The 15,878-nt window shown below is 41.2% G+C and overlaps 2 protein-coding genes across 6 annotated transcripts in view; one reads left to right on the top strand and one right to left on the bottom strand.

Annotated features, from left to right (window-relative positions):
- The window catches only part of samd11 (sterile alpha motif domain containing 11), a 1,171,052-nt gene that overhangs the window by 383,875 nt on the left and 771,299 nt on the right, over positions 1 to 15,878 (bottom strand). The gene's annotated exons all lie outside the window — the stretch shown is intronic.
- Positions 7,318 to 15,878, top strand: part of cpne5a (copine Va) — a 67,148-nt gene continuing 58,587 nt past the window's right edge. For both annotated transcript variants that reach the window (XM_044038085.1, XM_044038084.1), the window contains exon 1: positions 7,318 to 7,680. In XM_044038085.1, the coding sequence (XP_043894020.1) occupies positions 7,571 to 7,680 (110 nt within the window). In that variant the 5' untranslated portion in view covers positions 7,318 to 7,570. The remainder of the gene's footprint in view (positions 7,681 to 15,878) is intronic.

Genomic DNA, 15,878 nt, shown 5'->3' with positions numbered 1-15,878 from the left:
ATGCTGCTTCTGTAATGAGGAAAACCATAATGGCAAATCCTGCTCGTAGCGTCCTCTGTCTATGATGGCTGCACCAGAGGGCAAGTGCACAGGGAGCAGGGGGCGCTTCAACAGGCCTCATTATCTAGATGTGAGCGCCACAAGGGTCGAATAATGCAGAAGGTGTGTATTCACATTAATCATGTTGTCACACATGTGCAGGTCCACCCCTGAGACAGAAGTTCATGCCATCACATGCTGATGCTCTCAGGACAACAATAACTGGTGTTCATTCATTTGACCCCAGTGGTATTTAGGCATATAAAACACGGAATACTAGCGCTCTATATTGTTCTACTTTGCCAGCAGATCATTCTTAGTAATATCATATCAGATGTGTGCTATAATGATGGTCCAATTTTTGTAACTCCAGCTCAGTGGGACTTGGCTGCACCTGCATCTAATCTCTGTGTGGGTGGGTGGAATCCTCCCATTTCTCCTGTGGGCCATCGCTGGAGCACTGTGCCTGCTGTTAGCCCTACTATGACAATGTTCACATATTACTGACTGGCTGTGTTTTCATTTCCACCCACAGTGCACTTGGGATGAATGTAATTATTTGCATAGATATAGCTTTGAGAGAACGCTGTGATGAAATTACCCCCTCCCTACACTGGAAAGCAAACTTTGATCACGGTAGAAAATGTCTCCATGCCTCCTGGCATCATGGCAGCGGAAGGCTACAGCAAGTTTAGACCCAATGTTTGTTAAACAAATTTGTGTTCAAAATGGAGGGCGGTATAGCTCCTGGTTATAAACCAGTCTCTGCTGCGAGATGATGCCACAGCTATTTTAAGGCATTTTTTTAATTAATTTTATACATCCCTTTATGATGAGTACAGCCCCTAGTATCTGTCAACACACACTAAATAGCCTGAGTTAGCATCCTGAGGTATGGTGATTACTAGGTGTGTTGCTGTTGCATGAAGAAAGTGAAATGGGAAAATTTAAATGATGCTGTCACATGGGATCCAGTGCATGAACAGATGACACATTTTTTCTCAGGCTCCCTGCCTCTTAGGTAATTCAATTCATTTTCTTTTATTGATTGACATTGGACACTGTGATGTTTGGTTCATGCAAGCAGGCGTTGATAATGAAAGAATTGCTTGCAATTCGGCTCCTGTAGATAAACTGTGACTCTGTGGAGGATGCCAAACAGGAACGGGTGTGAGTGGTTCATGGCAACTGTTTGTAAGAAATAGAGATTTTGACCTGTGCTCATGATGAGGGCTAGTTTGGTGTAGTGACAGGTCACTGTAGGAAAATCCCACATAATAATTATCAAATTAATGATTTGGCTTCATTTAGCTTCATCAGTTTTAGGGTGCGTGCTGGTTCACTGTCTCAATGTCCTGACTTGCATGAAATGAACAGAGCCATTGTAATTGTAATCACTAACACCTGCACAAAAATAGCTACTACAAAGAGCCTTGTGATGTTGATAATGTTGCATGTGTTTTCACCACACACTGGCATGCAATCCACAGCTTCCAATTACATCATTTACAACTATTCACAACAATTGTTTTTTAAACCGCAAAGAAAGGTGAAGTGCCATCATTTATTTACAGTTTGCATGAGTAACCAGAAAATATCTGGGAAAATAACAGTTGCTAACACTTTTTTTTAGATTTAAGTAGCTACAAATCTCAGTCAGTCAAACAATTGTGCAGTATGGTCTCTGAAGCCGGCGGCTTCAAACACACATCATGTGTTTACTTTGACAAACATAACGTTGAATGAGACCCAAAGGAATTCATCACGACTCAGTTTACCGGTGACCGCGCATGTGGCAGATGACAGCCAGGCTTGAAGCTGCATTAAAGTGACTGCAGCAGCACACTGGGACAAAAACATGTGCTGGCAAAGCAGCCCGACGAGCTGCCGTCAGGCGATAGCAACTAATTAGAGAGTTTCCTCTCCCACTCAAGGGGCCGTCTCATGATTAAGAGAGCCCAATAACTATGTGTACAATATGAGCACAAGGATGGATCTAGGTCAGGCTGCTGGTGGGTGATGAGTTCCCTGTGAAGTGAAGCAAGGAAATGTGAGGCAACACAACGGTATTCAGAGAAAGTCTCAGAGGCATGCAGATGTGAGAGGCCTTAACTTTTGCAGATTATGTCTCTAACAAGTTGATGTGCTCTTTTAAATTCAGAGGACGGCCGTTCATCCAGCTGAGAAGCCCTAAATGACTGTTCTGGGGATCATTTCTGTCTATTAGGGCTTGGCATTTAGGCAGAGCAACTGGGAACATTGATTGGTCCATCTAATGAATGTGAAGCAGATAGTTACACACACGCCTACTGAAGTGATGTCATCCATTCGCCCATCTTCTACCGCTTTATTCTCCACACAAGGATCGTGCGTGCGGGGGGTACACCCTAGACAGATCGCCAGTCCATAGCAGGGCGTGGTACCCTATAGTGTGAACAATTTCATATGTTTCCAAAGATGGTTTGTGCTCACACTGATCAAAGTAAATAGAGTTAGGTGGAAAAGAAGAAGAAGGAGGAGGAGCAAGAACTGTGCTGTCATGTTTAGATGCTTCATCTTACTGACCCATCAGTGGTCTCTATGGCAAACACTGTGCAGTGCCGATTTGCTAATGATGTTTTTCAGTTCTGTTGTCTCTGCGTGTCTCCAGGATCATTACTGCTGAAATTGCAACAGCTGACAAATTTCACAGCTCATAGTTTCATAGGCATCAAAAATCAGATTGGTCCAACAAACTGTGATCAATGTTGAAGTTTGCTTCTCATATGAGGTTGAAGAGAAAAGACCCGTCTTTTGAAGTGAACCTGCCACACATTTGTTGGCTGTCACAGATGCCTAACAGAGAGATCTATCAGAGGATGTGAGAAATGCCCCCAATGTTATTGGCTGTTATTAAAATGTGCAGGCATTTGTTTCCTTCTACCAATCACAGTTGGGAATTATAAAAGGTAATATGATTCTGTGCTGCATGACAGCTCTCAATAAATATATCTTATTTTTACCTCCACCAGGGAGGTTATGTATTTGGTCATCTTTGTTTGCCTGTGAGGAACTCCAGAATTACAGGATGAATTTGGATGGATGGATGTACTGTAGGTTATGGCGCAAGGATAGAATTATTCAATTTTGGTGGTGATTTGGATCGGGGAGTGTATTGACACTGTGGGAAACTGAGCGACCTTGGTGGAGGTTTGCTCTCTGAGTGCTTTCAAAGTATACTTGGACATTTACAACTAAACCTGTGGCAGTAACACTCGACCTATTATCACAGGAAAATGTCTGAGGTCTGCATCCCCAAAAGGACAAGCATACCGAACAAATGACATTCCGAAACATCATATCTCTTGTGCACTCTATAACTGGAAATGCCTCGACTTAACTAGACTGTAAATCGCTTTTCCAGCATAATAACGTCCCTGACAGGGAAGAGCCAGACCTTCACCACAGTGAAACACTGTTTCACCACCACTGTAAACAGCCATGCTCCAGTTTTTAACTGTCGACAGTGCAGAGGCCGCCAATGCCACATTTCCTGGTTTTCAATCAGTGTAGCAAATGAGTTTCTGCTACAGACTATGGTGCTACATGCATGTGCTCTTACACATGTGTCGTGCCTTTACAGACAGTTCCATTAAGAAGCCCTGAACTGTGATGCCTCCTAAGTGTCTCTCTTGAGCAAGATAAATGAGCCAATATCTTGCACCTCTTAACCTTACATTTTTGATGAATCTCTATTCTCCTCATTAGTGCTAGTGCACGCTTTTCTAAAGGTTTTTCTTTCTTTTCAGCACTGTTATGTTTAACTGGAGATCCACTCACAGCTAATTCCTCAGTAATCAAATCACCTGAAATGGAGAATGACAAATGTGCTTCCAGCAGCTCAGCACAGGGACATTGATGATTTAGAAGAATGCCATAGCTGTTCTTAGTATATAAAGCTGAACTTCCACAGCCCCCGGACTTCTTTCATACCTCTGATTTCTTGGTGTCAAGAGACTAATTTGACTCTTCACACTTTAATTGTGATGTTGTTGGATATATAGATAAGTCATAAGGTTAACTACAAAAGGACACACATTAGATACAAATACACAATGAACCACATGGTAAAAATTAAGCAAAAACAAGGAAAAAGCTAGAAAGATTAGTATAGTATCTGTAGCCTATTCACTAAAACATTTTACCACAAACAACATCATGCAATTACAAAGAATTCCACGTTTTTCTTTGCATTGCTGACATCAGAACACCATTTATTCTCAGTATTCAGAGGTATCCAGAAAGGTAGTTAGGGCTTCAGTGCATTGCACAACAGATACAAAACAAAAAAACACCTTTGACACAGTTTGCATACCTGTCCTTGAACAGTTTCTGCTTTTCTCCAGATCTTGACACTGAAACATTTATATATCCCTTCAATCAGAGAATGTAGCTTCACAGTATTTTCAGAAAAATATAAAAAATACTTGATGTTTCGCTCGTCTTTATTGCAATCCTTTTCAATAAAAAAAAAATGGAAATACCAGCAGCACACAGATGCTCGTGCTTTTCTGAATGTCACAACCCTCAGTGGCAGAACAAACATTCAGAGGATTACAGATTAAGTAACTGTGGTGGTCTGGTCACGCTGCAGAATAGAACTTGGTTCAAGGGTAAAACAGTTCACATATGAACATTTATGTAGAGGGAGAATAAGGTGTATAACAATACATTTGCCTCTGTGATTGCAGGATTTAACTGTTAACAGTTTTGCCTTCATACATATTGTGAAGGTCATTTTGAGCAAACCGTGCCTTATATTACAGACATGATGCAGTGATGGCTGATTCTTTTGACGTTTTCATGTCTCTCTCTGCAGGTGTCAGAAATTGAGGATTATCACTGGATTAACAGTTTATTGGTTTGTTGACACATTTATTTAATGCTTTTTCTTGTTGTCAGTTCAGATGGTGGACTATGTGTACACATAAGACAAGTGACATCACAATTATAAAACTTTTTATATATGGATTACACACCAGTGTGATGGAGAAATCTTAAATCTCCAGAGATAAGAATAGTGAGGTGTGAATGTAAATCTGAATCATTGTTTGTCTCTGTATATGTTGGTCCTGTAATAGACTGGCCACCTGTCCTGTGTGTGTGTGCGTGTGTGTGTGTGTGTGTGTGTGTGTACACTGCTTCTTGTCCAATGTCAGCCGGGATTTGCTCCAGCTCCTTGCAACACTTAAAGTTAAAGCAGTATAATGTATGGATGGAATGTCGTGGCATCGTAAAGTTGCATGGAAAAAAAAGTAAACCATGCACAAGAAGGTAGATATTGTCACATAAAGTATGTCACGCTTCTGCTGTTGCTGCTGTTTGATACTGCAGGTCACCAGTGCTGTCATGGATTTTATCCCCTGTTGTCTGGCTGTCCTCCCCTGCTTATGCTGACACACACACACACACACACACAGAGGGTTCATACAGCAGTAATTATGCTCCTGCCAGAGCTGTAAGGAGTGGTAGGCTGCAGGAGAGGAAAGTAGAGATTCACTCAGCAGGCACCACAGTGAAGGGAGTGCTAAACCAACCAACCAAGGGCCGTCCTGAGGCCTAATTATAGAGATAATGAAGCCGTGCTCTGGTGGTGCTGTGTCCAAAAATGTCACCCAGTTGGCCATAGTTTCACACTCAAATGTATAACCTAAGATTTAGCAGTAAACGGAGTAGACCTCCCACAATGTTTGCTGCTCAGGAATGATTCTTGGAGAATAACTGATGGCTTGTAGCGTGAACCACGTAACTACAGTTCCTATGTTCCTGTATTAACATTCATGTGGGAAGTCTATGGTGAGTGCTGCTGTAACGTAGAGTGTGAGGCAGTGGAAAAATAGATTTTTTTCTGAGTTTAGCTGTTTTACCATAAGAGGATTGTTTTGCCGCTGGTAACTGAGTGAGTTTGAGGCGACAGTGACACGGTCACTGATTTAAGTGTGTGTTTTGCAAGGGAGAAACAATCGCTGTGCTCAGTGATCCTGTCCCTGGTGATTTCCTGGTAGTTGTTTGCTGTGACTGATGATAGTAGTGGTAACCCCAATATGATCTGTCTCTCACACACATGTCTGTCTTTGTGTAGTTGTGAGGACATTCATTGTAACAATGTATTCCTTGGTGTCTTCCCTTCAAGCTGGAGTTTGTAAATTCTAAATGGAAGTTCATATTTTTGCCACTGTCTTGATTTATTTGTACAATTTGCCTCTGTCAGTTGGGACATAAATTATTATACTGAGAAACACCTGGACTCATTTGACAATGTTTGAGTGGAACATTTGTTCATACTTAAAAGTTACACACCTCTCTTTTAACCATAATATAAGCCTATAACCCTGACCCAAAACCAAATCTGTATCATTTAAAAACCATTGGAAATTATGGCATCTGGCAAAAATGTCCTCACAAAGTCAGCATGTCCTCACAATCACGGAACACCACACACACACACACACACACACAGGTTTGTGCAGCTATTCTTTTTAGGACCCTGCATTGAATTCCGTTAAGTGTTATCCCTAACAGTATCCAGTCAATGCCTAACCATAACCTAACCAAAGGCGAATTCCTCAGAAATGAGGTACTGAATTCTTCCACATCTCGTAAGGCTGAATTCTAATGACAGCTCCCGTGGGTGAACACAGTCTCCCACCGGTGACGAATATTCTGTACACTTGTCATGGAGGAAATAACGGATAAATGATTTTTATTATTATTTAATTGGGAAGATAAGCCGGGAGGCGACTGTGACTGAGGCTGCAGGAGTCGGAGGAGCTGTCCAGATGCTGAAACAGCGTCAATCTGCCTTTCAATTAGCCGCAAGAGCGGAGACTCAGGAGGAACTGATGGCATTTTAACAAGCTGCAACAACAATTAATTATACAGTAAATGCCACCTAAAGGTTCAGCTTGAACATGTATTTTGTCATTAATTTGAGCCTTAGGTTTAAAACAAGACAGAAGTGGCTCAATGAAATAATAATAAAAATACACGACACGAGAGCTTTTTATTTTTCCTAGGGAAAAAAATATCCATCTCTGTGCTCGTTTAATATCAATTAGAGGCTCTCATTCCAATTTGGACCAAAATGGGGCTCCGTCAGCCACAGATCAATAGCTCGAATCTACGACTGTCAGTCGCAGCCTGGTGGGATGCATGAGAATGCAGACCGGAGGGGTGGAGTTCCAGCTTTTCTACTTTTCTAACGCTCCTCAGGCAGAGGTGCGCATTCTTTGCCGGGGAAGGAGCGGAGCTGGCGCTGGCGCGTCCTGGCATGTGATCCCTCTTCAGATTGATCAGTCACCTCGGCGCTGCAGCCTCTCACTGAACTTTCCATGCTGTTGACAGTCCAATGGACAGCACTTAGGAGGTTCGCCCGGACCGTAAAACCCGCTCCCGCTCATCAGTGCGCTGCGCTCCGCCTCTCCACCGTTGGCTCTCCAGGTTCAGAGGGACTCACGCGGGTCGGGGTTTTGGCACCGACTCTCCCGTACACATGGAGGGAGACGTTATAGACAAAGTGGAGGCCACGGCGACGGTCCGCGATTTCGATCCCATTAGTGGGAGCATCCCGGCCACTAAAGTGGAGATCACCGTATCATGCAGGTGAGTCCACTCTGCTGATGCGTGTGCGTCAGGGAATGGGGAACTCCGCCGCTCCTGCTTTGCCTTTTCTTTAAGAGTGGACGTTATAATGAAGAGGCAAATAAGCAATTCAGTGTTTTCTTCCTCAGTTCGTCATGAGAAAGAACTATTTTTTTGAATAAAAACTTTTAAGGGGGTAAAACAGTGATTCTGTCTTTGCTGCACAACCAAGACGTCACTGTACTATTTCCACTCTACAGTCCTTATTTTATCATTTTTAACATGCATGAATCGGATATCCTGCTAATGATTGCAGTGCATCCCTCAACTTTTACCTGTTTTAGTTTTGTGTTCTGATTTATGAGATTTGAGGATTTGGTATTTGTTTAGGGAAATCATATTCTCAGTCTACAGCACTGTGTGTGTGCTCGTTTTTGTTTCTGTTATCTCTCTAGGACATTTTGGACCAACCTGACCTTGTCGGGACCAGTAGATGTTGTGGGGACCAAAGTCTGGTCCTAATGAAACAGAACCTCATTTCTGAAGCTGTGATTAAAGTTAAGGCTAAGGGTAGGGATAAGGCTGTGGTTAGGCTGCTGAAATAAATGGAAATCAATGCAGAGTCTCTATTTTAGTGTGTGTGTGCTTGTGAGTGCATGGCTCGTGTCACTTGAGATATCTACAGTTTGTTGTGGTGCATGTGAGGTTCCCCTGAGGCTGCATGTGATGTGTGCGTTTATGTAACCAACTGCTTGTAAACGTTAGTTCAGAACGTGAATATCAAAATATGATCTCAACTGGCTCTAAAAAGTAAAACCCCTTTACCATCATAGCGTTTTTTATAGATAGATGTGGAAAGTGCCTCGGGTGGGGCAGGTAGTTACTGTATATGCACAATACACTGCTGCAGCCGATGGTGGTTTTCATATTGTACTGTAGGTACAGTTTTAATTCCAGTATCTCACTGAGGCTGATAGGATTTATTATTTTTGTTTCGTTTCCATCAGCAGTGAGTCATTTGTTGAGCCCCTTGTACCTCCCGGCTACATCAGTGCAAGTGTATATGCATGTAAATGATGTGTTCCCATGTGCAGTGCTGCTGTTGAAACAGAGCACGTATAGCGATTTCAGATCTACATAAGCTACAGGCAATATTTTGTCAAACAAACACCCCACTGCCATTGTTTTCTCCTCTCATTTGCACTCCTTGAAAGGAAAAACACTTGTTTGTTGCATTCCGCTGTTGTCATGCAGACAAACTTGTCACCCGCTCTGGATTTTAAAACAAATCTGTTAACCTTTACATGATGGAGAGGATGAGGGAGCTGTAGGTGAAGGCATTAATCCCTCCTAACTGTAGGTCAACTGAATGTTTAACAGACATTAGAACAAGTGTGTGTGTGGCATATTGATGTTGACTATATAATGTCTTCAGTGAGAGTTGCAGCTGGACTTGTGTTATTTCCCACTTGGTACACAATATTGCTTTTTTTTCTCTCTCCATAATTTAAGATGAGTCTTTATTGATGCCCTTGGGGTGAGAGGATCCATCGCCATTGTCAGTCATTAAACCTTCCAAACAAAGCTCCAGCTCAGAAATTAATAAAACCATTTGTTTTGCTACAATAGGTCATATTTATAGATCTTTTAATGGCTTCTTAAATTCTTAGCAACATTTCTGGGCATCACAAAAGTTGAAAAAAGAAATACACAGCCTTGTATGCAGCTATGACCTTCCACTTGTCAGTGTGTGTATTCGGTCCATCCAGGAGAAGCAAATGGCAACTGTGGATGTTTTGCGTGAGATGCACACAGTCTCCTCTATTCTGTAATTGATATAGTAAGCCTTAGACCTCAGAGACTGCAGTGCACATGGAGCTGAATTGCAGTGTGCAGCCCTACAGGCATTCTCATAACCCTCTGCCAATATTGCAGCAAGCTCCCTGACAAACACTAGAGGAACTGAAGCAACCTCGCGTCAAAACAAGTGTACAGGATATTGCTGTAAAGCACATTGTTCTCCTTCTATGTTTGTGATTGGCTTTGCTCACAGGTCATCCACTGAGTCCATCTGCCTCTCCGATGCAACGGCTCCACTCTAACCCAGTGATGATGAGATGGCTCCTCAAACTCAAGTTGAATCTGTCTCTTCATTTGCTGAACCAAGCACAGTAAATACAGTTCAGTGGGCTAGGGCCGAGTGTCTCCTCTGTGCCTTTAGAGGCATCTTACATGGCAAAAATATAGCATGTTTTCATTAATTAATATTTAAGCAGCTCCGTTAAATATTTTAGGAGTCATCTATGCATTTTGCTACATCATGCTTTAAATATGAGAAAAGTAGTAAATGTGATTCCTCGTGGGTTGTAGAATGTGCCCTCTTATATATCTCAGCTTACCAGAGCGTCGCAGAGTTCCCATGTACAAAGACTTCAGGGAAACTGGGGCTTCATGAAGCACAGTTTCAGTAATGAATGCTGGAAAGAAATTTCACACACACACACACACACACACACACACACACACACAAAACCCTTTAAGGCTTAGTAAATGGAATTTTATTCAATAGTGATTTTTTTTTTCTTTTTGGTTTATAACAACAGGGATCCATGTCCTGGATTTTGGAAATGGATTTTAAATGTGCTGCTTATTGAATGTGACTCAGTGACCAGTGAACAGAATCAGGGAGAGAAACATCTTGCTGATAAGATTGAGATCTCAATGGTTTTTAACATACAGAAAAAATATGTGTTGTTTCTGTAAGATAACAACTTCTTCCACACAGTTAGGATTTGAGTTCTTTCACACACACATTTTACCCATCCTTATCACACACCAGTAGTGAACATGCAAGAGCAGTGGACCGTATACATCTGTGCCTGTGGAGCATTGGGGGGTCGTTACCTTGCACTGGGGCACCTAAGCTCATGACCCGTATCTGGATTTCAAACTGGCAACCCTTTGGTTACAAGCCCAAATCCCTTCTGCTTGACCCCGGGTTCCAGTGGTGAAGCAGTGGCAAGAAAAGAGCAGACTGATTGGATGAAAAGGTCATATGCTGTATTGTATCATACATGATACACATTTAAAGTGGAAAAACCCCCCAGAGATATATTATATTAACAAGGAATGTCAATGGAAATTAAGTTAATTAAGTATCAAGTATATACTTCACTGATAACAGTCTCACAATTTCAATTTTCATTTGGCTGTAAACTCTCTTAACCATTTTTGGTGTGATGTTTTGTTGCACCCTCCAAACAATAACACAGCGGATGGCACTTTGACAGCAGAGTTATTTAAACACAGCAAACTGCCGCTATGTGACAGAAATGCAGAACTTTACCACTTTCCCTGTCCAAGTTTTACATCTTGACCAGAAAAGGAAGGAAAGGCAAGTGTCTGTTGTGCATTCAAATATAGACGACTGAAAGCCTAGAGAAAGTTGCAGACAAACATGCTAGTGTCAGTATTTTTCTCTAAGATGAGGAAGGAGCTCCAGCCAAGGTTATACTTATAGTTATAACATTCTCGCTCTTTCTCTCATAAATGTTGATGGTGGATATTTAACTTGTATGTTTTTATAGCCTGTTGTTGTCTCCTTGTTTTCTCGACATGACGTTATTGTTCTCCACTGCTGCTTGCAGCAAAATAAACCAAATGTTAATAAAAATTGAACAGATGGTAGGACAGTCATGTATGTGTATGTGCACAAACACAGTGGGACACAGTAGTAGAGTGTAGAGTATAAGAGCAACTTTGTGTTTTGGAATGCTGAAAGGTCTCTGTTGTACATAATGTTTTATATCCCCTTTAAGTGCAAGAAAACCTTTAGGCACAATGATGTAGCTTGATTTTTATTTTTTTAAACTTCTAACAAATCAACAGAGGGCATGTAAAGCAATGTGTTGGGCATTCGCAGCAGACCTCATGTATGCTGTTAAAAGCAAAATTGGCTGACAAAGCCTCCCATCTTTTTCCACTGCCCTCAGCCTCCCAGAGCTTGAACATCAAACTTGATCTGCTTATTTCATTAGGTTAAAGATGCTCCATGTAGTTCACTGCTGCCTTGTCTCTGCTCTGCTGTCACTCGGCTGCTCACGCTTACCATTCATTTGCTGTGATAGATTGGTTGTAGTAGCGCTGCTTCCAATCAATACATTCCCTGGCTTGGGGATCTAACTCAGCCAGGTCACTGTGCTCCCGAGGGGTCCATTACCTGGTGAAATACACGGGAGGTCGCATGACTGCCAACAACCTGTGATAAATGTTCGCAGGAAAAGATTCCTGCTACATGAAGCCACCGATTGCTGTTCCCTGGGGGTCAGTCTGAATACGGTGGGCATGCTTCTTGATCTGTACTCTTCCTGAGGTAATTGTTGGCGCAGAGGGGGAGCTTTTAATGAAATCATCAAGACGATTAGGATGTGTCGCGTTGTTCTTTGGTCTGACAAAAACAATAGCTTGAGTAGGACAATTGGGATTCAGGCTGCGTAACTAACCTATTGTTTAGTCGAGCTTGTTGTTTTGTCCTGTAACTCGGATGCTGTTTTTGTGTAAATGGCTGTTTGAGCTGTTGATTTGATTCACATATGGTTACACATTCAATTAAACTGTGTTTTTTCTGTTTGAAATGTCGTTGTATTTATTCTCGGTGAAGTTGGCCTCGAGATGTTGCATTGTGCAAGATTGAAAATGATTAAAGATCTCTTTTAGTAGGAGAGAAGTTTCTGTTTTTTTTTGTGTTATACTTTTTGTATGTGTGACCTCAGGCAGCTTTTTTCATGTATTATGTCTCGTGTCTGTCAACGATGTGCCACATCTTTTTTGAGGATCAAGGCTGAGGCAACAAGGATGCCAGGATTTTTTTTTAAAATTTTTAATCTTGGGGATGTTGGGATTGGGTCGATGAAGCAGATGATTATGCATGAACTCCTGACAAAGTGTGAAAATGAGTTTGGATCCCAGACACTTGGCTTGTGATGGTGTCAACGATATTAATATATTCTCATCGGGAAGGTATGACAGCAGAGGGGCATCCCATGGAAGCACAGTTGTGGTGTCATGCCAGTGGTTTATAACACTCCGCGTGTTGCCTTTCATCCCAAAGTGTTGAACAGAATGACAGGAAAAGTCAAAAGTGTGGTGTCGCAAAAACATTTCAAAGCGGTCCCTCCCGACTCAGAGGTATCAGGCTGCTTTTGCCACTATTTTCAGAGAACCTTAAGGGTCAGAAGTGTGAGTCAGTGGACAGCTGTGTTAGGCGACAGTTGACCTAAGATCACAGCTTGTCTGGGAAATATGAGCGCTTGTGGTGGATTTGTACCAAGTGTGACAGGTTACTCACTGAAGTTTTCACCACGTTATGTTACATATGCTCAAGGTCTTTCACTTGTTGACTGTCTTATAGCCGACGGCATAAACGTGACACTCAATGTCTGAGTGTTGTCAAGTCTGTTGACATTATCTGAGTGAGGAATTGTTCTGTTAGGCACATTCATACTACAGTTTAGATTATACTGTAGCTGTCTGTGTTAGTGTGGAATGTGTGTGTATTTACGGCAGAGATATGTACGTATAGAGGTTTTGTTGGCTAAACAAAAGGGCATTCTAGGTTATTTACATTTTATGTTACGCTAGCAAGAAGCAAAGGTGTACAACAAATCAATGACTGGTGAGTTGTTCAGTGCAGGTTGACTAAAAATGCATTAAAACAAGTTAATAAATGTACTAGAGCTGAATCAATTAATCAATTAATTGATTATTAATCGATTACTAAATTCATCAACAACTATTTTGATAAACGATTAATCGGTTTGAAGCTTTTTTCATGATTAAAACAAGATTTCCGATCGTTTAAGCTTCTCAAATGTGCATATTTTCTTTATGTCTTTGCTCTGATAAGAAATCATTAAAAGTGAATCATTTTGGTTTGTGGACAAAACAAGACATTTGAGAACATCATCATTTTCAGGTTTGACGAAAACTGATCAACATTTTTTAAGGTTTTCTGACATTTTATGGACCAAAACGATTCAGTCGAGAAAATAATCGACCGGTGAATCGATTATGAAAATAATCGTTAGTTGCAGCTCTAAAATTTACTTTTTGGACTTGAGGGCCACAGCAATGACAGAAATGACTCAGATTTACTCTGCACTATTTTATTTGAATATCTGATTGGGTATATTTATTCTTCCCCGGGTGAACAGATGAATGATGCATTCCACAGTGAAATGAAAAATGATTCATGGCACCACTTTTTGCTGACTGTCGTTTCACTGAAGTGAAAAATGACGACACGGTGTGAAGAATATATATCCTGGGGCCAAAGCGTATCGGGAAGCTGAAATCAGTTATGCCCCATTGACCGTGTAAGTGTGAGAATGCCCTTATTGAATTGAACCTGTAATTTAGGCATTTACTCAGCGCATAGAGTTATGTGACAGTTTGAAGAGGTATTCTATACAGACATTGAAACCTTTATAGTGGACTTATCTTGCTACTTACATTTTTTTCATGCATTTGACTCACTTGAAAAAACTCAAATTGATACAAGTTGCTTGCGTATCCTATTTTAACTTTAATTTTCTTAACTAAGTTTGTTTTGAAATTTTAAATATTGTCTGCGTGTCATTTAGGTTAACAGTGGGTTTTAGAAGCTAGAAATGTAATTTGAGTTGCTCATATAAGCATGATTGGTGCTACATAAGCAATTTACTGAATGGACAGCCAAGAGGAAAGGAATTGGGCTTGTAACTGGAAGGTTGTTGGTTCAATCCCGGGATGGGCCAAGGGCAGGGGTGCCCCTGAGCAAGGCACTCGATCCCCCATTGTTCCTCAGGTGCAGATAATTGCTGCCACTTGTATGTGTTCACTACTGATGTGATAAAGATGGGGTAAATTCACTATCAATAATTGGTGTGTGCCAGCGTAAAAATGACTAATTCTAATGTTGAATAAATGTATAAAGAAGTCAGATTTATTAGCATATGTGAATTTGGGTCACATTGTTTTTTTTTTTTAATCCCAGTCTTTTTATTTGTTTTTTCTTCTCCAGACAAAACAAGTCAATGTATACAAGGCTTGGGTCACGTTTACCATATTCACCAGCAGCACAGTGCATGTGAACACCTCCTCTTATGGAATTTCTTACTGTCTCCCTCATCATTTCCTACAATCTCTGCGTTCATGTTACGTGTTTGCAAAGGTTTGAAAGCAGTGGAGAAATCATAACTTAGAAAAACGATAACGTCCCCATTCTTGATCAGATTTACTATGCTACACCAATGGAAAATAGTGTTTTTCATAATACAGCGATCATATTTATGCTAGTTAGTTAATGCTCATCACAGTCGGTCTACAGTACCTGCTGTGTGTGCTTTCACCTCTTTAGGCGCCTCGAGGCTTTTTATCCTAACAGGCATCTAATTCCCCAGTAACATCAATTATCGTTATACTCTAACCCAAGTGCATTGTGTGCTTTAATATTATGATTACTAAAAAATTGAAATTGACTCTGCTCCACACTTGACTGACTCCGCCCAGTTTCTTCTCATCTCTATATAATTATCGTTCACTGTCACTTCAAAGAAACAGCATGAAATTGGAAATACGAACCGTGCCTGGCTTGTTCCCCGTGTTGTAATGCTTTACTGTATGTTGCCAGTCGGTGAAGTACACGGTAATGTGCACCTACAATCATATTTGCAGCGTGTTTTTTTTTTTCAGATGGAATATGGAGATAAAATTGGCATGAATTCAGCATAGGCTAAGTGCACTGAGCACTCTGAGCTGTCACCGTGTGCAATTAGCAGTGATATTATTCTCAGGTCAGACACACCGAAAGCCACCCCGACGCAGGAAGTCACGGCGTACACACATTACATTTATTACACTGGCAGAAGAGCAGTTTTATGACTGAGATTCTGTCATTGCCCGTGAGACAGTCAGCCGTGCAGAGTTATCCCACATTGGAAAGAAACTGAACAATAAAACAGATGGAGGTGAAGACGAAGACACCTGGTGGCATCGCAGTAAAGTTTGGCAGCTGGGGTTGTTGCTAATAAAGACAGCAGCATTGGCACTGAATGTAACCAAGTGGATTTTTAAAGATTTAATAAAAACAAAAACAACAACAATACACTTTAGCATATCTGGGAATTCAATTATATTACTCTGATTCAGTATAGAGATTTTCACTTTCAGCAGTTTAGTGC

This window comes from Solea senegalensis, linkage group LG11, assembly GCF_019176455.1.
Source record: "Solea senegalensis isolate Sse05_10M linkage group LG11, IFAPA_SoseM_1, whole genome shotgun sequence".
In the NCBI taxonomy this organism is placed as follows: domain Eukaryota; kingdom Metazoa; phylum Chordata; class Actinopteri; order Pleuronectiformes; family Soleidae; genus Solea; species Solea senegalensis.
The sequence above is the reverse complement of the archived record's forward strand: the minus strand, read 5'-3'. Positions and strand labels throughout refer to the sequence as shown.